Here is a 26,150-nt window from a genome sequence, read left to right as displayed (position 1 = left end):
GTTCTCAGCCCCGTTGGCACAGTCAGTACCTCATAAAAACGGAATTATTATCCTTGAACTCATAAACTGCTTAAATGAAGACGGATATTTAATTACAGATCTATTTCTACAGTTATACTAGAGTCATGGGTAGAGTTTGTACGCAGACATGAGTTTCAGTTTCACTACACATGTAACCAACTAGAAAGTGTGTTTTCAATCACATGACATTAACATAACAAAACAAAAGACCACAGTTGGGACGGTTTACAAACAAACTTTGGGAACTTCCCCCATAGTGATATGGAAAGGCCTTTAGATTGTAAATAATGTAAAGATTCTGTGGCACAAACACAGAAGTGAGGCACGCCGATCCGAACGCAGCTCAGGTTGTTTATTTACGAAGAAATCGCCTGTAAAAGTAGACTTTTACTAAGGTCACAGTGGACAAACCAGACTGATTCCTGGCGCACCTACACTTGTTTGGAGACAGTCTCCGTATCGTGATGAAATCGGTGGAAAACAGGCTGCAACTGGCAGCGTTAACACCGGCCTTCAGTTTCCTTTATCCATCACTTTGGAGAGAAAATACAACCGAGGCTTCCTGTGAGCGCTGCAGCAGAGGGACTCTGATGATGAGGCCGACCTGGTTTGTGGGCAGGGCCGACAACAAAACAGCTGTCTTTCTCATTAGCGCTGCACCTCCAACCCCACCCCCCACTCTCGTTCACACACACACACACACACACACACACAAACACCTGATGCTTTTAGCACCTTGTGAACATGACACACAGCTGTTTCCTCTTAAACAGTGCAGAGTGTGCGGCCGGCAAAGCCCGTCATATTAATTACTTGTGGATAAATGTACTTGATATCATTTTAATAATGACATCAACTTCGTTAGTGTGGCTCTCTTTTGGAAATTCAAATCAGAGACAGGGCACCTTTTGTTCCACTCAAGATTCACCACGATGACCCGGTGAGAATCCTTCCACTCCGCTACTTTTCCCTCTTCCCTCTTCCCTCTTTTCACTCGTGAAAAATTCACACTGATTCATCCCCTCGTGTCTCTCGATGTGAGACACGAGGGGATGAACCAGTGTGGATTTTTCACGAGTCATTTCAGCGCCTCACAGAGCTAAAGTAAAACAGACACTTTTACAGTGGAAAGAAACAGCCCATCGTCCCAGGTGGTTCGCTTTAAGCCTAGTTTACGCAACACGATGTTCACACCGATAACACACTCACCTATACCACTTTTGCACGCCGCAGCTAAATACCCCCGATCGGCTTGTGATCGGACATCAGGAAGTGGAAACAGTTCAGTGGAATGCCTCTGTGACATGTCGCAGACTCCTATCTCGTCCCCAAAAGGCTTGGAGATTTGAAGTCGCCGCAGCCAATCAGAGGCCAGGACGGGGCGACAGCGGCTGAAAGCCGATCAGGAAAACAACAGCGGTTTATCAGAGCGGGAAGGAAAAAAAAGAGAACGTCAACATCCACAAACATGGCAAAGATCACAGACAGCACTGCAGTGGACCTGCAGCCATGACTACATGTGTTTTTGTGATATACAGCGATTCCTCTGGCTCGGAGAGTTGCGTCGGGTGAATTTTGGCGTTGGATCTTGCAGCATCCAGCATGTATCTGGCTTGTATAGACGTTAAAATTAGTTTGGTTACAGATGACTGGTGCCAAATATGGACTTTTTTCATGTAAAAAGCGTAAGATTGTGACTCCTCAGTCCTCGCCGTCAGTTATCACAACAGCAATGACGTTAGCAGAAGTACAATTCATGTTCCAACTTCTTGAATTATCATCACACGATTGTCTTGCAATGCATCAATGGGACACTGTGATTAGCCCAGAATCATTGCGTCACGACATTATCATTAACTTCAGCCATGTATTGCATATCTTATCGTGAGTTATACACGGCCACGCGGCAGAACAGTGGCTAGTAGAGTTGCATTGCGGCAAAAGAACCAGGTTTGCGACCCGCTCTCCAGGTACTCCCACAATCCAAAAACATGCAGCAGTCAAAGGAAATTCTAGACATTCTAGGTCTATTTTCGGATAATAACTACTAACGAGTACTTATTTTGTGTCGGTATCACAATCACGTCAATCGGATGTGTCAGGAATATGACAGGGAAAATATTAGATTATGTTATGTTGGTAGCGTGAGTTGGGGTCACTGTGAGGGGCTTTAAAGCTGCATCTGTGCTACACGGCAGGGAATTCCTCGTTCTCGCCAGAAGTCAAGAGGCATTGACCTCAGATATCGCTCTAAATTTACACCGTGGACACTCTGGGATGACCACCTACATTCAAGACCACCCAGAGTGGCTGTCACACACAGTTTCAGTTCACTTCTTTTCTCTCCACCGGCAAACGAGTTGACAAGCAAACCCTCCACTGGGATTTCTCATCAGAAAAAACAATCAAGTTATAAAACTCTATTCTTGCTTTTAATTACCTAGTAAAAAAAAAAAAGGGACTTCTCAGCTCACTGTGTGTCTTGCCTGGTGTCCCACAGACGGCAATTAAACAGCTGCTTTTATGATCTTGCTTAGCGACCACTTCTAAAGACAAAGACTCCAACTCTTTATTCCCTATCTCTTCACTTGGCATCGTTTTCCTGCGGATCGGAGATAACGTGATCACTCTGAGGTATGGCTGCACGAGACAGGAAGAATCACTGGAAAGTATGCGGACTTGTGAACATGGGTGTAGTTCTCCCACAGCCACAAAAGCCTGTGAGAGGATGGTTAAGGGAGAGGGCTGACAAAAGGGGGAGGAAAATTAGGCCCGCCAGCATTCTTCTCATTTAAAGCTGTAACTACACCAAAAAAAAGGAGCACTCACGCAGTCTGGGCTGGGTTTGCTTGCTGCTTACAAGGAGAGGCACTCTTGCATTCATGGTGGTGCAGTGATAACCTTGGCATTATTTTTTCCCCCCTTTTCTTTTTTCTTTGCACACAGGGAAAGCCCATGTCTTTCTTATAGACATGATGAGCTTTGTGCATTTAAGGACTTTCCTTTTTCTGGTGGTGTCCGTGGCTCAGGTTTTGATTGTAACATGTCAAGACGCGACTGGTGGTAAGTGATCAGATCTTCTTCTTCTTTTGTCTTGTCTTGCGTTGGCTGACCTTGAAACTTTTCAAACATAACTTTTTTTTTTTATCAGCGACTGTGCAAACTGTGAAGACGTCGGACTTTGCTGCATGATTTACTTTGTTTCCTCCTGCTGTTTTAAAGTCATTTGGAGTCTTTTAACAAACGTGCTCCTCTCTGAGAAGAGGTTTCCTTAGATACATCAGATGAAGTTCTTTTCCAAAGTGAGTTTTCCCTGTACCTGGCTTGAATTTGCTGGTTTATATCAGTGTGGATCATGTCCAGTGACATCACTGTTGGTGATGTTTGAGCACAGACATCTGTGGAGCACAGAGAACATTCAAAAGAGACGAGCACAGATTTACTGTGGATTATCTGTTATTGGTTGTGTGTTGGGAGATCTGTCATGTCAGTGATGGCACAAGTGATGTCACCATCAGGCACTGGAAATGTGCGGAGGAAGGGAACCGAACACCGTACTGCGGTCTCACATCCACCCCAGCATCACTTCACCACTTTCATTAAGCGTTACCAAAGAGCCCCCACCTCCCCCTCCATTTCGACTACATTGTACATCTGCAAAAATCATTCCAGCGCTGGCCTCACGCGCCACTGAGGGAACACAGACTGCATGTTAATTCATGGCAAATGTGAGGCGACGCGAGAAGCAGAGATGCTGTCTCTGTTCGTGTCTTAAGGTGGAAACTCCGACAGCTGGAACACCTGAGCGCTCTTGTTTTACTTGCACTGTGCTTCCTCCGTCATTCTTTTTCCAACATGTCATGCCCTGTGTTTTTTTTCTCTTCTAATGTATGAAGTAATGGACCTCACTGAGCACTGGAAAGTTCATTTGATGGGGCCCCTGATGCAGTCTGGCATTCAGGCACTGCAGCACAGACAGTCTTGTTTATTACTTTAAGCCGCGTCATTCCCCCTGGATAGTTTCATTTTTCTTCTTATTCTTTAATTAAATCATTAACGTTCAATTCCTCAATATACAGACATTTGTACAGGGGCCAGATATAGCACCACCCTCTGGTGAGTGAAGCACAGGGCCCAAAACATGTCTCACACTCTTAATACACACTTAAACTGCGCTGAATATACATCACTTAACACCAATATTGCCATTAAAGGAGTCGGGAAGCACAAGACCGTGAAACATGATACCACAATCTATGTATGTACCTTTGTTCTGTTCTGACACGACCAGAGTGGAAGGCTGTGAATCCGTTTGTTTGAAGTAGAGCAGCAGTAGAGGGAGAGTTCCTCTACTCTCTCTCTATCTCTCTCTGTCTCTCCCTCTCTCTCTCTGTCCATATTTGTTCACGTGAAACAGCGCAGGCTTCTTTCCAAGGAACAGCGGCGGTTGAAGTGAATTCATTTCGACCAAATAAAAACTGTGGAAAGTTGGTGGGTTTTTGTAGCTGAGGGGAAAATGTGGTTCACCAGCCTTTCAAAGACAATGCACATGTGTGTGTGTGTGTGTGTGGGTGCAGTCACGTTCGCATGGAACGGTTTTTGATGTGCAGGAGTCGGACTGTGCGGTTTTTGACCAAGAAATCTTTTATTTGTCACAGTGTTTGTTCTAACAATTAGTGTAGCTGTGCTTGTTGATATAGGATGCAGTAAGAGGAGCCAGTATTAGCCTCATTCATTACTAGTTTTATACAGAAATGTGCAACCTCAGATTGAGTATTGCTTGGAAGAATTGTTTCATCCTGTTCAGAAATCACAAAAGTATTTTGGAAAGATTTTCAAAGCAGTTGGGGGGGGGGCAAATATGCGGCCTTAAGACCGAAAACATGTTTAAAGTAAATGCTGCACATTCGGCTCGATGCACTTTTTACGGCGCGCCCGATGAAAGCCATATGTCTGCGCACATGTGCAGCGACTTTGCTTTTGCAGAAGAGAGCGTTGGACAGTGAGATCAAGGAGTGGAGCAGACTTAAATGGAAACTGTGACGCCGCCACAGATTACGGGATAAAAAAAAATGACCTCATACAACGTGCAACCTGGAGTGTGTTAGGAGTAGCAGAGGTGTTCAAAGTACGTTTGCGGTACGGATTTTAGGGATATGAACATGGAAAAGAAACAGCAACAGACTCGAATAACAGAAAAAGGGGCAGGGTGCCTAGAGCTTAGTCTGTGTGTGTGTGTGTGTGTGTGTGTGTGTGTGTGAGAGAGAGGGAGTTTAAGCGCTTTTCCTCCCAGATGCTGACATAGCCATAAAACATCTTCAAAGATGCCACTTAGCGCCTTATATGAAAGAGACTAAACACCCCGTCTTTGTGAAACCAGTGTTCCCCGGGTTTTGTGATCGCCAGCACGGCCAAGCTGTTCAACAACTCGGGAGAAACAAAAGAAATCTCCTATTCCAAATCAACTCCAAATCTACATTAGGTCACTCTCTCCTCCAAATTGCTTCCAGTTGTTGTTGCCACATCACTCACACTGCATAAAGTGCTGTTTTCTAGCAAAGCTGAGATGTACAAACATGTGAATTCAACCAGGTCCACAGATGGCTTTGAGTGGAAACACATGCTGCATTTTTGAGCTATGACTTGATTACACGCCTCTTTTCTTCCACAGTTTAGAGGGCTGCGCTGTGGAGATTGTACGTCGTCTCAAAATGGAGGATGACTATGTTTTATCATTTGTCCGATCGGGTATAGAGTGTGTGTGTGTGTGTGTGAGTGTGGCACAGAGTTTGGAGCTGATAGAAGTTTGGAGCAGCTTGTGCTTGTGAGCTCCATGGGAACTCCTTATAAACCAATTTATTGCAGTCAGCAAATGGAGGCGTGGGATGAGGGGATCACTTCCAGATGTTAAAATAGTTGCTTTGGCAGTATTTGGAAAATATTCTTTTCTCAAAAAAAAAAATAAAAAAATGGTGTTAGCGTTACAGATAATTGGAAGGGTAGAATGGCCGATGTAAGACAGAACCTGTCCATATGACTTTAACGTGACTGGGTCGTGGGTAGATCGTGCTTTACCTAAACAGCGCGCGTGAGCGGCTTTGTCTTTGGACCGAACACCTCCACAGGTTCAAGTTAAAGTAACTATTTGTTCAAAAGCCATGCAATTATGGCTCCTCCTGTAAGGTTTTCCCACTGCCTGATTGGCACCTAGTCACCAGTCTCCCCTGTGATTCTCTCATCCTGTCCATGTGGGAGGATGACAGGGCGACGTAAACACAGAAAGCTTTTCAGAGTGCTGTTAGTGTCCCCATGTGACATGATATCATCAGATAGATGAGGTTAATTGCAGTAGCATGACTGGCTGGGATTGAATGAAGCTGAGGAGCTAGTCAGCCTACTGGGTTGCCAGGTCAGTGGAAGGTGGGATGTAAACAATGCAGCGTAGCATGGATGAAGCTACATTGCTAACTGCGTGTCGTAAATGGAAGAGAAGCCATATTTGTGTGAAACACTGATCTGGTTGAACACTAGATCACTATTTTTTTCTCCATCAGACTTCCCTCGTCAAGGTGGCTAAAAAAGATGTTGGAGGGCTAGTGGTGCTATTTGTAGTTGTGTATTATGGGAAATGTAGGATCCACCAGTGTTTTTTTAAGCTTGACTGACTCCTAATCTGTACCCTCACCTTTGACCCCTCTCTGTTGAAGGGACTCTACACCACAGTATCGAATTGCTGAAATCAAACCGTCCATTACGCTAATGATAGCTCGTAGTTATGTGATGCAGACATACACTATAACACTTGACAATTAAGAAAAAAAAAGTCATATTTTCCATCCCTGGATGCCAGGAAAACATCCATGACTGTCATGTCACTGTTTCTGAGAAGTAAGCCCTCGCTCGCGCAGTGAAGTTCGCCTCAGCAGTAAGTGTTTGAACAGCTGCCTGTGGTTGTTCCAGGAGATCTGGATGACTTTTGCCCTCGGCAGCTCTCCGCAGGTTGGCAGGTCTGAGTGTAATACGGCACTCCCCTCGTCCATGTTCTGTCTCTCCCCTGGTGACAATTTCAAAGAGTGCTACGATTCCTTTCAATCTTCCAGTTTTACGAGGAGTAAAACGTCCCATCTGGAAACCGTTTTCTACCTGCGGCGAAGTGTTTTAGGTCAGGTAATGGTTTAGTAAATTAGATTCATTGTCAGTAATTATATGCGATTGTCATAATAGGAGATTATGTGTGCGCAAGTCTTTAGCGTTCCCCTCCCTCCTCCATACATCACCTCATGAACGTATTTGGTATTTATTCACTGTCAAACAGCCTAAGAGGTTTGAGGAGTTCTGGCTTCACATAGGAACAAAGTGTTGTGGGACGCTGGAAAACTTTCACCTAGATTTATTGTCAAAATCCCGAGACTGAGGCCACATCCATACCACAAGGTTTTTATTTGAAAACAGCACTTTCTGATCTGTGTCCAGACAAGCATGTCAGCTATGTATCAATCAGCGTGTGCCGGTGTAGGAGAAGGAATTTCATTTACGCAACTGACAAAGAGATGAAGATGTTGGTGTCCACTTCTGCCCATCTAACACTAAAATGAAGTCCCACTCTAACAATATAGAGCAATCTGACCGCAGCTTTGAATTTCCCAATTAAATTTAGCATTCTGAGGGGTCATATTACCTCATAAAAAGCTTCGGTTAACAAACGGGATAATACTGTCAGTCAGATATTCAAACACTCCTCCTCACGCTTACGTTCAAGTACCACATAATGGTGACTGTCGGCCATAATTGCAGGTTGCGGTCCAGCCTAAATTCTACGTTGCAGCTGGGTCGTATATGTACAACATGAGCTACACGGGTGTTGGTGGGTGACGAGGGTTAGCAATGTGGTCCAAGATATGTTTAGGCCCTTAACAACTTGTTGGACAGCTGATGGACTTAACAGTGAAATGCCTCATTTAAAGTTGCCTGGAGGAAGTTTTGCAGTAGTTACTTGTGATGCTCTTGTACAAATACAAGAAACAAAATAAAAAAAAGTATTAAAGAAGTGACAAAATGAGTCATGTACCTCTGTACAAACATGGATATTTACTAGGAGACTCGTGTTCAGAGGGGGAAAATATTGCGCTGTGTAGCGATCCAGCGGGACACACAGTACTGGCATCTTTGGAGTGCAACGCTGCCAGATCTCATCAGAGGCGGTGATGTCTCTTGAAATGTCGTTTACAATCACAGTGGATGTGTGCAGATACGTGCACTTGTGTCAAAGAGCAATAAATCAGCAGGGACGAGAAGAACTGGGGGAAAAAAGTAGAGCTATACTACTGTCGTGTTGCATAAACAGATGAAAATCTCCCCGAGAGCCAGGGTTTGATTTGTCCATCTAGGTTACCGTGTAAACATGATGGAGGGTTCATTTTATGGCAAAGAAAACACAACAATTCTTAATTATAAGGTTAAAATTGCATCATTTTCTGTTAATAAATTATACACACTAGACCTTTAAAGTCTGTTGCATCAGAATGCCATGGCTCGTTGTGGTTTCCATGTGACACATTTTAAACACGTCTAGTATAGGAAGAGAGAGTCATCGAGCACAAAGAAGGATGCATTATTGGAACACAATGTGAGTCTGTGCTGCCCTGTCTACCCGCTGACTGCAGTGTCCGCCGCCCTGTCCCCGAACAGACGCTCCTCACATTGAGTCAGACCGAGGAGATGTGGAAATGTCTGCTTGTAGCCGGTGATTAATAGCTACCATTCAACCGCCATGATTTCACCAAATGGGTGAAACTGCTACCGCGGAGCAGCGTTCAAGACAAGCGGCACCTCGGATGATTTAGTTTGGAATAAATGGAAGTCGATGGAAGCCTTTACTCAACTTCAAATACTGGCACTTTGAACTTATATGTCAATATACACAAATGAAAGCGAAGCCACAAGAAAGCAACCTTGCACTTCTGTGGTGTATAGACATTTTTGTCGTGTTGTGTTGGGCTAAGACGGAGCTCTGAGCGCAGGCTTCGACTCTTGATTTCGAATGAATGGTCACGGCTCAGTTCTTCCAAAAGTGTAATCTGATTGATTTGAGTCATGAAAGACATGATAGATTCATCAGAGAAAGAGGAACACAGGGATGTGAGAGAAAGGAGGAGGAGAAGGACAGAGAGGAGTCCAGGCAGGAACAGTGGATAAGAGCTGGAATCTGCAACGTGGGTTAAACTGAGTGGTGACAGTGTCACCGGGTGTGGAAAAAGCAGAGATGAGGGAAGCCCAGAGGGCTGTAAGGGGGAAAGCACCTCTGAGTCTGTAAATGACAACAGATTGGTCCCAATCCAGCACAGGAAGTCATGTGGAGCAGGAATTTCCCCTGAAAGTCGACATGTTTTAGCTCTGGTTGCTTTCGTCAAATGATCAGACAGAAGAGCGATCACACACAACATTTAAATAACATATGACTTCCTGTTGCTTTTCCTGCAGCCATCAACGAATAAAATAGTGTTCTAGACTAAAATAAAAAGAAGTATGTGCTGTTCCCAGAGTCCCGGCAGTGACAGCTCTTTGTGTACAAAATATAGAAACTTGTTCACTTTGCTTTTTGGTTTTTGCAAGGATGGGAATTGGGTCATCTGTTGTTGATTTCATATGCTCGCTAGAATTGAAGCCCGTTTCTTTTTGGAATCTGCCTTTGGGAGGACATTTCTGAGGCTCACGCAGCACAGGCAGCTGCTGATGACATGTCGAATAAAGTATGCAGCTGTTGCTGATAGAGGGGAGGAGCTACAGCAAACAAACTGAAACCGACCTGCCAAGAAATCACCCCCTGCTGATGACACTGTGAGAATGCACAGTCAAAAAGTGTCTTCACCAGAAAATGAGCTGGACAAGGTTAAAGTCTAGTTTAGTCATGTCATGATAGTCTGTCAATATGGGGATTCTTTTGGGGCTTATACTGTACGTGTTGTTCTGTGACACATTTGCTGTTTATTTTGCTTTTCATCCAGGAAAGTAAAGGTCGTGTAAACTGCTAAACTCTCCTGCACCAAAGTCCATAGAAAAAAAGGCCGCATTTTTAGCTCACGTGGACATGGGAGTTGCTGGTCTACTGCTGCCATGTTTGCTCAATGTTTGTCTCTTGGGCAATTCCTTACAAAAGATTTCAAACATTATAGTCACAAAATGACACATTTGAACTTACTAAGGGAGGAATCAGTGCATCAACAACTCCTGGGCGCCTTGATGTAAAATCGCAGTATTTCTCCATGGACTTTGGTTTGGGAGTGAGCCGTCTATAAACGTCAAACTTCCTGACTCACACGATGATAAAGAGCGTATTCTTGCAATATCAGAGACTTTAAAGCAGGCATAGATTTTAGTGGGTGAGCTTTTTATTGCTAGAAGTGTCTCAACATCTGCTTTTCATTGTGAGCCCGCTGGCAGCCATCAGTGCAGTGACTGTGGGCTTCCAAGTCTCAGGCTGGCTCTTGGTACCTTGTACAGCCACATATCCAAAGAAACTGAACAATGTCTTTGTGTAATTTCACTATTTCTAGACTAAACAAGGTATATCTCTCTGCTTTTGTTATGTAAATATCGATATACAGATGTTTGTGTTAGGCCGATATGAGTATACATTTGCCAGGCTCCACTTCTCTGATAAAACAACTTCTCTTTGTGGGTGTTTTTTGTGAGAGAAAACAGATTTTTTTTTTTTTAAATGTGTAATTGAATTATATAAAAACAGCCACAGAGAAGCAGCGCCGAGTCTCCTTGTGTGGGAGTTTATATGCAACATAGCAAAAAACAGTCTCTTTTGGGAGGACATTTCATGAGTGATTAATTGACACTTAAGTCTAGTACTCTAATGAATACAGTGATATAAAAATAGCAGTATGTGCTGGTATTGGTTTTTTTTTATGATTGCAGTGTGTTTTTTTTGGTCAGTCTATCTGAATTGGATGAAATATTTTGGAGGATGTTAGAGGTTATAGCCCCAAAAAAGAAATTATTCAAATGTGGTGGTGATCAAAATATGGATCAAGATTAAGGATTTAAAAAAACCGAACCTTGTGAGAAAGGGGAGTACGGATACTGTGGGAAACTGGCCCGCCGTGTAAAGGTCTGTGCTCTCTGAGTGCCTGAGTTATGGACCATATAACTACTGTATGCTGGCTTCACTCTGTAAACACAGTCACTTACGTGATAAGTTTTTTTCTCTCCAAGTTGTTTAGATCCTGGACTGGACTTTACTGATACTGATCTTGGGATTTAATTGAGCAAATATGAAATGGATTCATCCTTTAGCTCAGTGTTCCAAAAACATAAACACAAACAAAGTGAGATCCAGACATCAAAGCCAATATAAAATTGTCAGCGCTCCCTAGTGGACAAATGATGTAATGGAGATCCTCTCCGTATATCTGCGCTGCAGTTTCCTCTCTAAACTTTTAAACTATTTTCAGTGAGTTTCAGAAACAAGTAACCTTTGTTAAAGAGTTCCCTGCGGCCATTTCTTCACTGAATCCATCGACAGTGCACTACATCCGACCTTGTCACCTCTGTTGCCAGCATTTTAGGCTACAACAAACTTCAGGGGCTTCATACAGCAACAAAGGGAAAGGGATCAATTCTGAGTGTCCCCCCCGGGGGCTTCAGTCAGAGTGATGTCACCACAGGAATGGGGCCCCCCACAGTTTCCCTGGGCTCTCTCCTTTCTCTCTTGCTATGGTCAGTTATCTAAGCAGGATTAAGCACAGCTGATACTGGCTACAGATCAGTAGATCCTCTGCTCTGAGACTGAGTCTTCAAAAAAAATTAATAATCCCTCATTACCTTTTTGTTTGTACCTGCAGAAAGAGACGCTGCAAACTCACTATGTGTTTTCAGCTCAGTAAAAATAGATAAAGCATCTAATAATAACAGCAGAAGAGTTGATAGAGTTCACCTGGACTTGAGTCATGGTTTCCATTTAAAAGATGACACTGGATTTGTCCCAGATTGAGCACATCTCAGAGTGTTTGGACACCGTTTTCTTTAACTGATTCAATCACCGCTAACAAAGGCTTCTCTCCATAACACTGGCTTTGTGCTTGAGTTCGGGGACGGCTGTGAAAATTGCATTTTCTGTAAAATCCCATCATGTTACTCTTCAAACAAGACAGTCTTCCAGAACTGTTTCTGGATGAACCAAGGAGCAATTTTACGCATTGGAAAACTGTTGCAGGCTGTGATGGCATCAGGCCCTTTATCCACTTACTTCGCCTTAAACCCCATTTCACTAAGAGGTTAGGGAACATTGAGGAATGATTAAAACCATTCACGAAATAATGTAGATTAAGTTAAGGGGGGTGAGGGGGGTGGGGGGTGTATCGTGGTATAAACATGTGATGTAGTTAGTCCTCTTGACGACCAAATGCAAATATAAATAGTGTCAGTGTGCAGTCCAACGAAAATGTAAATGTTTATGGAAAACATCCTCATGTGCTGGTGTCACGGCCACACAGCTGCATCATTTCTCTGAGCTTTTAGCATAACAAAATGGAGGCGCAGACATAATGACTGTGTTAAAGTGAGGGGGGGGGGGGTCGAGAGGGAAGTACACACAAATATAGAGGAAAAGAGAAGAAAAGGGAGGAGCGAGAGGCTAAAGTCCAAAGTAAGAGTGAAGGATGGAAGAGCTTGGATGAAGATCTGAGAAAGCACAGGATGATATGAAAGAAAGAGAGAGGGAGAGAGAGAGAGAGAGAGAGAGACTCCGGGAGCCATCTGCTTTAAAGAGAGAGAGAGAGTCAGGCAGCGTCTGTAAACTGCTGCAGCGCTGAGGTCAGACAAAATGTGGAGGCAATAAATCTCCTTGCCTTTGGGGTTTTTCTCCTCACCAACACTGGACACCTCATAAAACAACTCCGAGTCCCTCCCCACCTTAGGAATGACAATGGACGATCATGTGCGTCCCATCTTTTTAAAAAAAAGGTGGATCAGTTGTTTAAATCTAAGTTTTGGGCCGTGTACTTTCAGGGCACTGTGAGATGCGTGAGGCACCTTTAGCATGATCACCCTCTGTGTTTATGTTCATTTACTGTGCTTACACCAAGCGTCTAGTGAAGACAATAAATAAATAAATAAATACATTCCTAGGCTATTGGAAAACATCCTTCAGATGTATAACTCTTTACATAAAATCACATGGCACAGCAGCCTTAGGGATTTCATGATAAACATCATAAAACACACCTATGTTGCTCAGCCGTGTTTTGATGGTGCAGCGAGAACACACTGTGCCGGGGACGAGTTTCCTCTCTCCAGTTTGTCTGTGAACACAATCACAGTTTATCTTTCACATCTGGCCGTGTGCTCAGTTGATGTAAAACACCAGGGAGCGCCGAGCGCTTGTATACATTAGCGCTCCGCTCGGGTAAACTGGAATGTTTGACGTGAGCCATTTGTCTTTGTACATCATGTGATGTTGTTTGTTCACAGTAACGCGTTTGACAGATATCTTGAGAGACTTTGAAATGCACATAAAAAACAGTGCATTTCAAAACCTGCCCGTTTGCAGTTTGTGTTTTCATGTGAATTCCTGTGTACGTGTTGCAGTGGAAGTCCTTGGACAGTTTAAAGTATGTGTACTTTACCGTAGATGCAGTGAAATTCTTGTAAAATATCATAGAGATGACATTTACTGCACAAGCGGGGACGTTTCTTGTCTTTTTGCAGAGATATTTCTTCACCATATGTGATACAGGAAGAGCAAAAGGGGAAAAAAAGGAAAGATATAACAAAATATCTTATGTGGCTTCTAAATGATCTGAAAAAAAGGCACAGATTTGAGTCAAAAACGCAAACCAGATGAAAAATCCTCAAGAAGACACTGAAACATGTTCGGCGCTGAAACCGTGGGTGGACCGCATCTCTGTGGATTCATGCCTGAGCAGAGAACCTGCCCTGATCCTGACCTCAGCGAGAGCTTCAGGCCGGGCCAAAGAGGGCCTGACCTTTGACATTAATGTTGGGATGAATGTTGACTGTAAAGCCGGACACATTTAAACAACACAACAGCTCTCTCGTTACAGCATATTATTACATTTTAGAACATTTAGCCATCTGTCCTGCAGTGTCACCATTGATGTGAAGACACAGAACCCTCTGTAGTTACTGTTGCTAGGCGTGTTTCAGTGAACCTGTTTTTTTATGTGCATTTTCGTTTTGCATGTATATAAAAAAAAACTGAATTGAAAGGGTTTAAGGTTCAGGGAGGTGGAAAAAAAACTGCATATTGATGAATTTAAACATATTTACTGAATAAAGCGCGACGTTTAGAAATCATGTGACTGAAACGCGGTGGATAAGAGGATGTTTGGGTGGACTGATGAGGAAACCACAATACAGTATTCCTCCACTTAGTACAAGAACCGAATATCAGCTAGTGGTGCTCTTTATTTACAAGTTGACCGCATTTGCACCACATTCTGCTTATGTTATTGAACTAACCCCCACATCTACTGCTATTTTAAGATATTTTAAGCAACTTTTGGGAAATATCCTTGAAATTTTGCAATACATTTAAATAGAAAACAGGTTAATACCAGTGATGCTTGAGCATATAGGTCCTTAAGAGCTTTAAAATAAACAATAGCTTTACCTTTAATATGGACTTAAGGCAAGAGCCTGGCTTTACAGAGGCCACCATCTTGTACCGCCATGTTTCTACAGTAGCCCGAAAGGACAAATACTAATGACGTACTTTCTGGTGTGTGAAGGCCACACCGTTGTTTCCTGCAGATCTCACTGTTTGTAACTCACTGGACCTTTAATGGAAGTTTATCTTCAGGTATGCGTAGCAGACAACTCCCTGGGGCCCTGACCTAAGAGGAGTCACCAAAAAGAGCATGAGGACCTACTTAAATGTTACAGCGAGACCCAACGTCCCCTTATTTGCGTTGGTATTTTTGCAGGTTTGTATCAAATCCAAGGCAAAGGAAAGTAAAGAGTTCGTTGGCAGAGACAGAGAGAGTGGAGGGTGGTGGTGGTGGTGGTGGTGGTAGGGGGCTGTAATTGAGCAGGACCACAGGAATAACTCATAACTGCGGTTGCCTCTTTAAAGGAAGACCCATTAGAGATGGGGTCTGTTGCTGGAAAGGCCTAGACATGCAATCAGCGAGCCACTTATTCATTTCAACTTTCCTGGCCTGAGAGTTCTGCCCCTCCCTCGAGATACTGAGCTTTTGTTTGTGACGACGAGCGTGTTCAAACTGGAGCGTGTTCTTTTTTAGATCTCAAGCCCCGACGACATTAGAGCAGCAAATCCTCCACGCCTCGGGGCGCTGAACACAAAGTATGCTTCATTTTCAACATATTAAAAATCCTAATTTTAAAACCCGACACCGCAAGATGATTATCTTTGAAGCAAGACAGTGATGAGTTATTTAAGGCTTTGAGGTGATCAGGTAAACGCTTAATGTGATGCTGGTGCAGCAGTTGGTTTTATGGACGGTATTATCAGTGGACCTGTCCTGTTTAGGTAAAGGTCCTCTTACAGGGGGGGGAAAGAGGTTTTGTTTGGCCAGGACACTGAGGGTCTTAGAGCAGCAGCTGTAACTCATCTGCATCTGGATGAGAAATCGGGGTGTGCTCCTCACGGCATGAGCCATCTCAACTGGGGCGTCTGACTCGCACTGCTGTGAAGAAGTCGCTCAGAAGACGAATCGCGGGGTTCGAGTGTGGTCGTGGGTGCTATCGTTTCTCAAAGAGTACAATTAGTGTGGGGCTTGCACTCGCTTGGTCGCACATGTCTTTAATTCTTTTTTTTCTCTCTCTTTTTCTTTGCGAAAGGAAATGAGAGCTCCAGTTTAAACTGACTCATTGTTTCCATAAGGTCATTTACTAACCTCTCGACTTCTGGCTGCCATAGATTCTCCCCAAACACACTATGTTATGAGTTTTTCCATATAAGCCAAGGGAAATACATAAACCAACCCCTTTTCTTTCTCTTTTTTTTGTTTTTCATCCTTGCTACACATCTGCCAACGACATCACATTAACGGTCGAGTTCTCCGAGACTTCGGGAGAGGAGGTTTGCATGCTTTGTTATCTGGCTGGTGTCTGATGATGATGATGATGATGAGGTATAGACGAGACGCATGAGTCATGTTGAAGAGCTGCAGACTCCATGTTTTAAAAAACCAGGAGAGGAAACCGTCTGCCCTCTCGGCTGACTAGTGGAAAATCCAGATCAAGCAAAAAATGCCTTTTCACTTCTGTAACGATTCGACTGTGGCTCTTTGGTGTCTGTGGAAAAGTGTGGAGACTGCAATGAATTAGCTGAGAGGAGGGGAAAAAGTGAGCGTCCCCCTCCTCCTCTTCCTCCTCCTCCTCCATCACCCCCTCAAGGCTTGTGGTGTTTTTTTTTTTAAAGGCCGCTCCAAAAAAAACTACTCTTCCCTTCCAGTAAATTTCAAAGTCAGTGTTTGACATCCCTCAAAACTGTTCTCCGAAAAAGAAAGAAGAGTGGCAAAGGACGTGCTCTCACAGATGCTAGTTTTTATAGAAAACACGAGTGATATGTCGTCACAAGGGAAGAGAAATGAACTCATGTTCTGTGGACAATTGTTTCTAATTTTAAAAGATCACAACTCACAACAACGAATGAATATGTTGCGGTTTTAAAATCGATTCATACTTTTTCAGAGGGACAGAGAGAGAATAACTTGTGGTTTTCTAGAGAGAGTCGAATTTTCGATACAGAACAGACAGAGATGAAGTACACACTGTCTATGTGAAAGGATCAGAGGCTCATTCTGTGTGTGAGTGAATTCAAAGGCAGATAATATACAAGGAGGAAGATTTCATGTATCTGTTGCTGTCTATAATAAACATTTCTGTATTATTTATATGAAAATACCATATTCTTACTTACTTAAGAAAAGAATACAGTATCACGTGCAGCCATTCTTGTGAGATTAGATGTAATGAGCTGATTACACGGTGCAGCTGCACAAACCTCCGAGCCTCGAGTTTCCCTTAATGAAAGGACGGCCATGTGATGTTTTTGTTAGGGCGACTTTGGATGTCGTTTATCACTCGTCCTCTGTTTACAGTGACTCTGCCTGATCTTGTAGCAACAGTCTTTGCGTCTCTCGTTGTGTTTTTCTCGGGCCCTGTGTGTGAACGTGTCTGTTTCGGGTACTTTGTCGTGTTTTAACGAAGAGTTTTAAGACTCACTGGATTGTTGAGGGCATATTTTTTGGTCTGACACATGGTGTTTTTGCCAAATTTGAACATCTGCTGGAGTAAATTTAAACTGATATAAATAGCGTTTTTAGGAGCTGTTGGTGATTTTTTTTATGACTGAACATGGGTTGTGTGCGCTATGTGCCGGTGTATTTCCACAGACTTTTTCCACGTATGACTCGCTATTTTAATTGTTTTTAATACAATGTGTAGTTAATCAGCCTCTAAACAAGTGTAGTAGAAGAGTAGAAGGGACTTATATTTTGAGTTTGACGTCAGAAACAAGCCAAATGAAAGCGATGAGCTCCACCGTGGAGGTTATGTTTGTGGCTGTGTCTGTCTGTCTGTCTGTCTGTCTGTCTGTCTGTCTGTCTGTGCAGCATATCTAAAAAAAAAAAAGAAGAAGCTAAGAACAGATGTGGATGGAATTTTCTGGTGATGGAGGTTAAAACCAAAGGGGGGGGAAATGTTGGTGAATCTAGATAAGGATTCAGATTCACACTCCAAGCTACTTCCTGTGCCATGCCTCTCGGACCGAAATATACAGTAAATGTGTATCCGTTAGACCATGTTACAACATGTAGTGTTGTTGAAACGCCTCAGTATAAGCAGACCTGGACTTTTACCTGACTGTTTGTGAGAGGGAGCATGACGCCCGTGCTCTCTCTCCCCGGCTTTGGGATGTTATACTTTCCAAAACTCCTTTGTGTGACTTATCTGTCCATTATACATTATTATTATATTCAGTAGGTGCCAGGTTACACTCTGACTTACCTGTAGTTTGAAGCTCAGAGCTGCCACCTGCTGGTTGTAATAGGAACAGGTAAGGGTTTCAGGGGCCTCCTCCTCACTGCAGACTTGACAGATGTGCTAGTAAAGCCGGACACCTTCCAACATATCCATGCCTTTGTTTGCATATTCTGGAAGAAGAAGAAAAAAATCACAGATGTTGTATGTTGTGTATTGTATGTCCAGGATTGTTGATGTCACTTCTGCGATCAGTTCTGCGTTCTTTTAAAAGTCATTAATGGGACATTTTTGGACAAACATGTGTCCAGTTTTTGAGCTTCAAGAGGAAGTGAAGTGATCTCATGCCGGAGAGCGGCTGGAGACTTTCAACAAAGGGCTGCACTTTCTAGACTGGGATTCTCTGAGTCTCTGTGCAGGATGCTGCACTCTGAAACACATGGCAAACACACGCTGTTGTTTCAGCTGCGTGCCGCATTGTGCACGGCGTTGTGTAAATAGGGACAGTCGAGTGCACCGGTTGATATAAATGTCGTGGCTTTAGCATTTAAAAAATGTATATACAGTATATTGTTTTCCAAATGTAAAAGTAATACCACCAACACAGCATGTACGTGGTGGAATATTTCCTCTGCTGAGGCAGCTGCTCCAAGGAGGAATAGTTGAGAGGTTTTAGGGGACATGTTGGGGCAGGTATCATCAGCTACAGAAAACATGACTAATAGAAGGTGGATGGGTGATAATATCCTTCCTTTTCCTGGTAAACTGTGTTTATGAGGATAAAAACTCGAGCAAAAGGTCAATTATTTTGTGTGTGTGTGTGTATTTAACTGCACAAACCTGACAGTGTCTTCCTGTGTGTTCCAGGAGATGATGCGGACTGCAAGGCTGACGGCCAGGTGTACACAAACAGGGACATCTGGAAGCCAGAGCCATGCCGGATCTGCGTTTGTGACAACGGTCAGGTCCTGTGCGATGAAATCCAGTGCGACGAGGTGACCAACTGTGAGAAGATAGTCATCCCAGACGGCGAGTGCTGCCCTGTCTGTTCGGCTACATCCACCGGCGGCGGTGGCGACGGTGGTGGCGGCGGCGGCACTTTCGGTGGGTCAGAGAGAGTAAACGTGTCTCAGTGAGGGAATAGATTTCACTTAAGGTGACGTGTCCATTTAGGTCAACATTTGAAAGCCCTAAAAGAAGACAAGCAATCTTTCAGTCAAGAGTAACAATATCTTATCATTTGACAGGTTATCAGATCTGTTTATCTGTCAGAGAGCCATTATCAGGCTGCTGCACTCAACATCTTAAAGTGATAGTTTAGTTTGTGTGTGTTTGGTTGTATGAGGTGCTGACAGAGTCGTTCATACCTGATGTCCCAGGAACCAGAGTGAGACATAGATCTTTGTCGTAGGTGTAGGTTTGCTGCTTTGTCTGACCTTTAGACGACCTTTCGCAGCCGGACAGATGAGTTTGCAAACTGCTCACTATCCCGCACCAAAGTCGCTATAGAAAAAAAAACAAGAGAGAGAGAAATCAGTGTTTTTAGTTCACATTGACACAGGACGTTTGTGTCACTTAGGTCAATTTGAATAGTGGATTTCAAACATAAATAGCAACAACTCTTCAATCGGACAGAAGAAGACTACGTCTGAAATACAGAGGCAAGATATCGTAGCGTTAAGCGTCAAGCTTTAAGTTTCTGTTTGTGTCCCTGCAGACAGACATTCTTATGAACTATCTCTTTAATCAATAATCTCCCAGCTTTCACACTGACAACTTAATGACACTATTCTTGGCATATAGTTTGGCATATTTGAAGCACTTACTTAGGATAAAAGCGTCTGCTAAACGACATGTAATGTAATGTAATGTAATGTAACTATTCCATGTGCTTTTCCTCAACGTAGGTGGAAACAGGATCTATAAGGTAGGCTGCAGCTTCATGACTCTGCATTGTCCTCAATTATCATCAAGTGATTGCAGTATTAACGGTCTTGTAATTTCCGGTTGTTCATTCAGGGTCAGAAGGGTGAACCTGGCGATGTCCCACTTGTGAGTGTTTGCAATTCTAAACTATTTGACGCAGACTTTTTCATGATCACACAAAGGTGGAGTCTAAATGCAGGATCTGAATGTTTTTTTTCTTATGATTCCTCTACAGATCACTGGAATTGTGGGCCGTCCTGGACCTATGGTGAGGATAACCCTTGTTTCTGTGGGGTTGATTTCAGGGTTGATTGTTCAGCGACCCGAATCGACACTAGATGGCAGAAGAGGACAGTTACCTCCTGCTTAGCTTCACCTTGAAAAGGGCAGCATCCACACATGTGCATGGTGTTACATCTGTCTGAGGACCGACAGTCCTGTGCTTTGTTGTGTTGTGACTGCATTGTGTTTTTTGTCGATGGCGACAGGGACCTCCCGGCTCTCCAGGAGATCGAGGACCACGTGGAAACAAAGGAAGGCCTGTACGTCACACCCACAACACTGCATGTATATACATATAGTGTTAGAACTGACACCTGAGGTTACCACATCTCATATTATCCTTCTGCCTGTTTTCACTCAGTACATTTCTCATACGTCAATATTTCTTTTAGGCTTTTTTGTAGCACATATGCTCATATATACAACGTAATAACATTTTAGAGGCCCGAAGTTTATTGGCCATCATTTATGGTGCAATTATGAACCTGTGCCAAGATCTCAGTCTGTGTAGCTCATTTCTGTTTCTCAGCCTCCATATACAGCCTGACATGAGGCTGTTTTTTTGGTGTTTTTTAATTAACAAATTCTACAATAAACGTGACGAAATGTCCGTGGTGTCAGTTTAAAGCTCAACTGCTTCATTACATCCAGACTCTTTGAGGTCATGAGAAACTTTTTAACTCCTCAATCTATCAAAGTCGCTACAGAGGTCAAACTACAAGAAATGGATGAAATAAAAACACTGATAGTTCAAGGGTAGGAGAGCAACAGTCTAAATGTAATGTAATGAGGAGAGCTGACGTACAGTGTGCTGACCAAGCAAAAACGTCGCAGCTTGATGAATGAACGTGCCCTCTTGGTGGAGTTGCAATCCCGTTGAGGGCAGCGGGTTCTAGAGTGATTTATTAGCACATAACCGATGGTTTCCCCGTTGCACACACTTTCACAGCCACAGAAATTAATCTGTATCATTTGAAATAAACTGGACCCATTGTACTTCAAAGTGACTTGGCAGCACTGATTGATTCAGCGAGTCTATGTTTCACTTTTTCTTAGTTCACGATATATTAAAAAAAAAAATAATCAGCACAATTACACAAAAGTGCAGCCGAGTGCTTTCTTAGCTGTAAAACAATGACTCGGTGACAGAATGAGCTTAAAAATGGATTTTAAACTAGTGACTCAGCAGATTCTCTCTCTCCCTCTCTCTCTCTATCTATCTATCTATCTATGTGCTTTCTAGGGCCTGCGCGGTGTTGCAGGTTATGATGGAGAGCCTGGTGTGCCAGGTCAGCCTGGTGAACCAGGGCCTCCAGGACATCCAACACACCCAGGGGTGAGTGATACAGTACATACAGTACATGCATGCGCGGGAATGAAAGCAAAGATGTTGTTGTCCCTCAGCCTAAACTAAACTACCCTAATGTGATAGTGATTAGCAACAGCCTGTGCATGATGGGATTAAAGGTGAATCATGTACCAACTGGGCTTTTTAGTATGTGACAGCTTTTCATTAGTTAGATTTGTTTTGCACAATTCTATTTTATATACCTTATGTTGTTGTTGTTGTTGTTGTAAAGCACTTGGACCCAGATTTGCTTTGCATTTACCTCCCCGTCTGTCTCCCTGTTGAACGGTTAATGTTAAACATAGTAATAAAACACACTGAATCACCACCCTAAATCTAAAATAAAAAGGTGTTTTGTTTCACCTGCAGGGTCTTGGAGCCCACATGGCTTCAGGGTTTGACGGCAAATCGGGACCACAAGGCATGCTGAGCGGCTCAAGGGTAAGACGGTGTCAGCAAAATGTAAAAAAAAGCTGCCAAATGTGTCAGTGTCTCCGTTAATCCGCTTATCCACAACGACGACAAAAGCCCCATATGTCTTCTAAAATAAGCTCTGATTGACTTTTTCTGGCAGGAGAGCATCAAGCTGACAGCTATAAGGACATCTCTATGCAGATGTGTTAAAATGTGTGTGTACTGGCTGCCAATACTTACTGCATATGTTTTTAACCAGTGCTCAAAAAGAAAAAAGAGCTGCTGAAACACTTTTCTAGTTCTATCATTTGCGTTTCAGTCAAGATGAATGAAAACATCTAAGGAAGACAACCATTTAGCAGACCACAGTCTGTTGGCTAGTCTAATGAAAATGTGTTCCGCCTTCAGTGAGTCTGGTTGTCCTAATGTGTCAGACTTAAAGGGGTCCATGAATTTAGTGCTAGTTTGAGGGACTTTAAAGAGAGTTAAGCTAGAATTGACTCTACATTTCCACACACGTGGGTATATACTTGATCTGGATGACCTGTGATGCCTCCTGAGTATGGATTGCACCTCAGAATATAGCGTTTGGGGTCAGTTTGGAAGACGCAGCATTCAGACTCGTCCTTAGTGTTGATCACACAGGATGTATGTTTGCACCAGGTCTGAACCGAGTCCATGATGAAGCAGATGAAAGTCATTTCCACCATCACACTGAAGTCATTGTTCCCTCTCTTTGTCGTAGGGTGAGGCAGGAACAAGAGGACCTCCTGGCCCAAACGGCTCACCAGTAAGTTCGCACAGCATCTTCGAAATGTTTGGGACTGACAACCATGCAATCACTAATAATAATTCATTGCACATTCGCTCCCTGCCTTTATTCAAACACTTTAATCTTTCTCTCCCTCCTGTTAGGGTCAATCTGGACAACAAGGGGCCCCTGGAGATGTTGGAGAGCCAGGACAAATGGTATAATGCTATTCCTCTGTAAATTTCATGTGTATGTTCCAAGTCTTATTGCAAAGTGCAAAAGTACACATAGTGTATGACAGATGGATTGGGCTGAATAAAGTTGTTGTTGTTGTTGTTGTGTGTGTTTTAGGGTCCATCTGGCCAGAGGGGACCTGAAGGTCCTCCAGGGAAACCAGGTGAAGATGTAAGTATTGCACTGGGTTCTGTCATGATTATGTGCAATCTTGGAACCCAAGGACTATTATTGTCTGGCAACGAATGAGCTCCTGGTGATAACGGCCTTTCAGTATAAGCACCTGATAAACAGCCCAAGGCTCTACGATGCAGTTATGGACTTGAACTTGAGAGACAATGTGCAAAGGCAGATGTCTTCTAGTTTTTGGTGAATCTGAGTATTTCGGGGTTTTTTTGGCAACCAAAGTTGCTCAAACATTATTGGTCAAACTGGAAACCACATGACAGATTATGATGTGTAAAACTCACACTGATAAGTAAAAAAAATGTGAAATGACCAATTAGCTTCCCACCCCCATTGTTTGAAGAGGATCCTGGAGCTACTTAACAATCACAGTGCACAGTCAAAGTTTACCGCTCGTGTAATTGCATACCCTCACTGACCTGCATGCTAACACTTTCTTTTCCATGCCAGAGCGACAGAAGAGTCTCCATCAAATCCAAACACATTATTTAAACATGTTATCAGGCATTTTCCTCTCCTCCCTTGTCTTTCACGTGTTAGTAAGAGATAATAAAAGACTTCATGTTGGCGACAGTGTCATGACAACAGTGTAATGAAAGGATTCTAGTTTTCATTACACTGTAAGGGTAAGTCTACAATTCTAGTGTACTATGAGGAAGACACACTCCTTCACTAAGTCAAAACCAGAGAAGATAACTCTGATGAGCAGTCATTTAACTTTTACAGTAAAATTAATGTCCTAATGTCCTCAAACAGGGAGAGTCAGGCAAATCAGGAAATCCTGGAGAGATTGGATTCCCTGGATCAGCGGTCAGTGTCTCTACACATGCATCACACAACTAAACTAACAGTTACCTGTTAAATCCTCAGTAGATGGAACTGATGGTGCTGTTCCATGTCACATTGTGTAGGGTCCTAGAGGATTCCCTGGTACCCCCGGGCCTCCTGGACTGAAGGGTCACAGAGTAAGTATTAACTATCAATACACAGATGGCATAACAAATACATTATTCCGTCCTTTTGGTATACATGATGAAGAAAATGTGTCAGAGTCACTTAGTTCACTATCTTTTTCTTGTCAGGGCCACGGTGGACCACAAGGCCAAAAAGGTGAATTTGGAGCTGTTGGATCTAAGGTATAAAACAAACCAAGCATATTTATTTTCAGTCCGTGTGCTCAGTGTTTGGCTTGTTCATTAAATAATACTAATGATGTTTGATTGAGTTGATTACCTGCCTTTTGAAAGGGCTTGTCAAATATCTTATATATATAACATAGTACTGTTTCACTCTAACTAAACACATCCCTTGTTTGTGGTTTTCTAGGGTGCCACTGGCCCCCCTGGTCCAATGGGAGGACCTGGACCCATGGTAAATACTATTCTAAAAGTTCTACTGCTTTATTTAAGTGTCCACAGAGCTAGTCTAACATAATCAACCTGCATCTACAAAACATACCTCATGAGAACACATTTCACTGCGCTGATAAATAGAAAGATTTTGTGCAAGAAGCAAATATTGTAATAAATGGGAACACAATCAAAAACCAACATTACATTTTCTTTCACATTAAAAAATTTGTGACACATTTATGGAAACCAGTTTATAGTTTGGGCATCCTCTACAGATTAAACAGTAAGTTATGGGTATGAATATACATGGACTACAGTGCTACATAGTTTACAATTTGCTCTTATGTTGAATGAGACAAGGCTCTGGAAAATTCAAGTATTTCATGAAAGATGGCTCTAATCTTGAGTTGCACGTTTATCACAGGGTCCCGCTGGGATGCCAGGGGAGAGAGGACGTCCAGGACCCGGCGGTATTGCAGTAAGGATGATTAAAACTATGTAACTGTAACAGGTTTTCTCCTTGATGTCTTTAAAATCCAACATGAATACATTTAAGAACAACAGGTTTGTGTTCTGACAGGTCTGACTGCTTATTTTATGAATCAAAGACATTTCTTTAACTTTCTCTTTCTTTACCTTTAGGGGAAACGTGGGTCACCTGGTAATCTTGGAAAACCTGGTCCAATGGTAAGTGAGCCAGTATTTCCTCGGTGTTTTAAAGGTGCATAATATATGTGAGATAACACCATGACAATTTAAATGAACACTCATAGACAAACAGTACTGTGCAGAAGTCTTAGATTTGCTGTTTTAGAAATGCTATATTGGCCATACAGTATAATTATTACTGAATCACTCCATTGGAACACTTTTATGAAATGTATGCAGTTTTAAAATAGCACATTGTGAACCTTCAGCAACAGGCAGAGATTAAAAGTGAAAGTGTGTCTGCTCCGAGCAGCAGATTCACAGCGAACCTATGAGATAGAGGGAAGGAGAGAGCATTAATAGAAAGCTTCTGCCAAGGTTAGCACGTTTTGCTAATTTGCTAACCTTGGCAGAAGCTTTCTGTTTTGCTTCCTTGTCCAGGGGAACATTATCCACACAGAAATATCTGACTTCAACTTTAATCAACTCTATAAATGCAGATAAGTCATCGTTGCTGTTTGTTTTAACAGGGTCCTCTGGGTCTCAGTGGCCCAGCTGGATATCCAGGAACCCCAGGAATGAAGGCAAGTACAGATAAATCACTCTTCCTTCACTCTTATGTAATACCCAATTCAAAACTAGATGTGTCAAAGTCATATTTCATTTGTTAATTGTACTGTGATTGTTTTCCAAAGGGACAAGCTGGTCCCACTGGAGTCAGGGGTCCCGAGGGCCCACAGGGACAGAGAGGAGAGACCGGTCATCAGGGTAGAGCTGGACCACTTGGCTTGCAGGTCAATTTCTTACTTTACTTCTACTTACACATCACATACAAAACATCATAAGGCTGATTCTGTATGGACTGCTATGTCCATCTCATAACACTGCCCAGTGCACTGCTTTTATGATCTAATCACACAATATTTGTGCTTAAAGGGACCCATGGGCACAGATGGTGGGCCTGGTGCCAAGGGACCAGTGGTATGTAGACAGTTTTGTATATAAAGTAGAA

The 26,150-nt window shown here is 43.0% G+C and overlaps 1 protein-coding gene across 1 annotated transcript in view; it reads left to right on the top strand.

Moving 5' to 3' along the window:
- The first annotated feature begins 2,831 nt into the window (after positions 1-2,831).
- The window catches only part of col5a2a (collagen, type V, alpha 2a), a 34,869-nt gene continuing 11,550 nt past the window's right edge, over positions 2,832-26,150 (top strand). The window contains exons 1-20 of the mRNA XM_058612329.1: positions 2,832-3,084; positions 18,865-19,101; positions 19,905-19,924; positions 20,017-20,049; positions 20,159-20,191; positions 20,412-20,465; positions 21,449-21,541; positions 21,923-21,994; positions 22,713-22,757; positions 22,883-22,936; positions 23,070-23,123; positions 23,895-23,948; positions 24,050-24,103; positions 24,221-24,274; positions 24,465-24,509; positions 24,915-24,968; positions 25,133-25,177; positions 25,669-25,722; positions 25,834-25,932; positions 26,075-26,119. Coding sequence (XP_058468312.1) covers positions 2,994-3,084; positions 18,865-19,101; positions 19,905-19,924; positions 20,017-20,049; positions 20,159-20,191; positions 20,412-20,465; positions 21,449-21,541; positions 21,923-21,994; positions 22,713-22,757; positions 22,883-22,936; positions 23,070-23,123; positions 23,895-23,948; positions 24,050-24,103; positions 24,221-24,274; positions 24,465-24,509; positions 24,915-24,968; positions 25,133-25,177; positions 25,669-25,722; positions 25,834-25,932; positions 26,075-26,119 — 1,290 coding nt within the window. The 5' untranslated portion in view covers positions 2,832-2,993. The remainder of the gene's footprint in view (positions 3,085-18,864; positions 19,102-19,904; positions 19,925-20,016; positions 20,050-20,158; positions 20,192-20,411; positions 20,466-21,448; positions 21,542-21,922; positions 21,995-22,712; positions 22,758-22,882; positions 22,937-23,069; positions 23,124-23,894; positions 23,949-24,049; positions 24,104-24,220; positions 24,275-24,464; positions 24,510-24,914; positions 24,969-25,132; positions 25,178-25,668; positions 25,723-25,833; positions 25,933-26,074; positions 26,120-26,150) is intronic.

The sequence above is a fragment of the Solea solea genome, chromosome 2 (genome assembly GCF_958295425.1).
Source record: "Solea solea chromosome 2, fSolSol10.1, whole genome shotgun sequence".
Lineage (NCBI taxonomy): Eukaryota > Metazoa > Chordata > Actinopteri > Pleuronectiformes > Soleidae > Solea > Solea solea.
The sequence above is the reverse complement of the archived record's forward strand: the minus strand, read 5'-3'. Positions and strand labels throughout refer to the sequence as shown.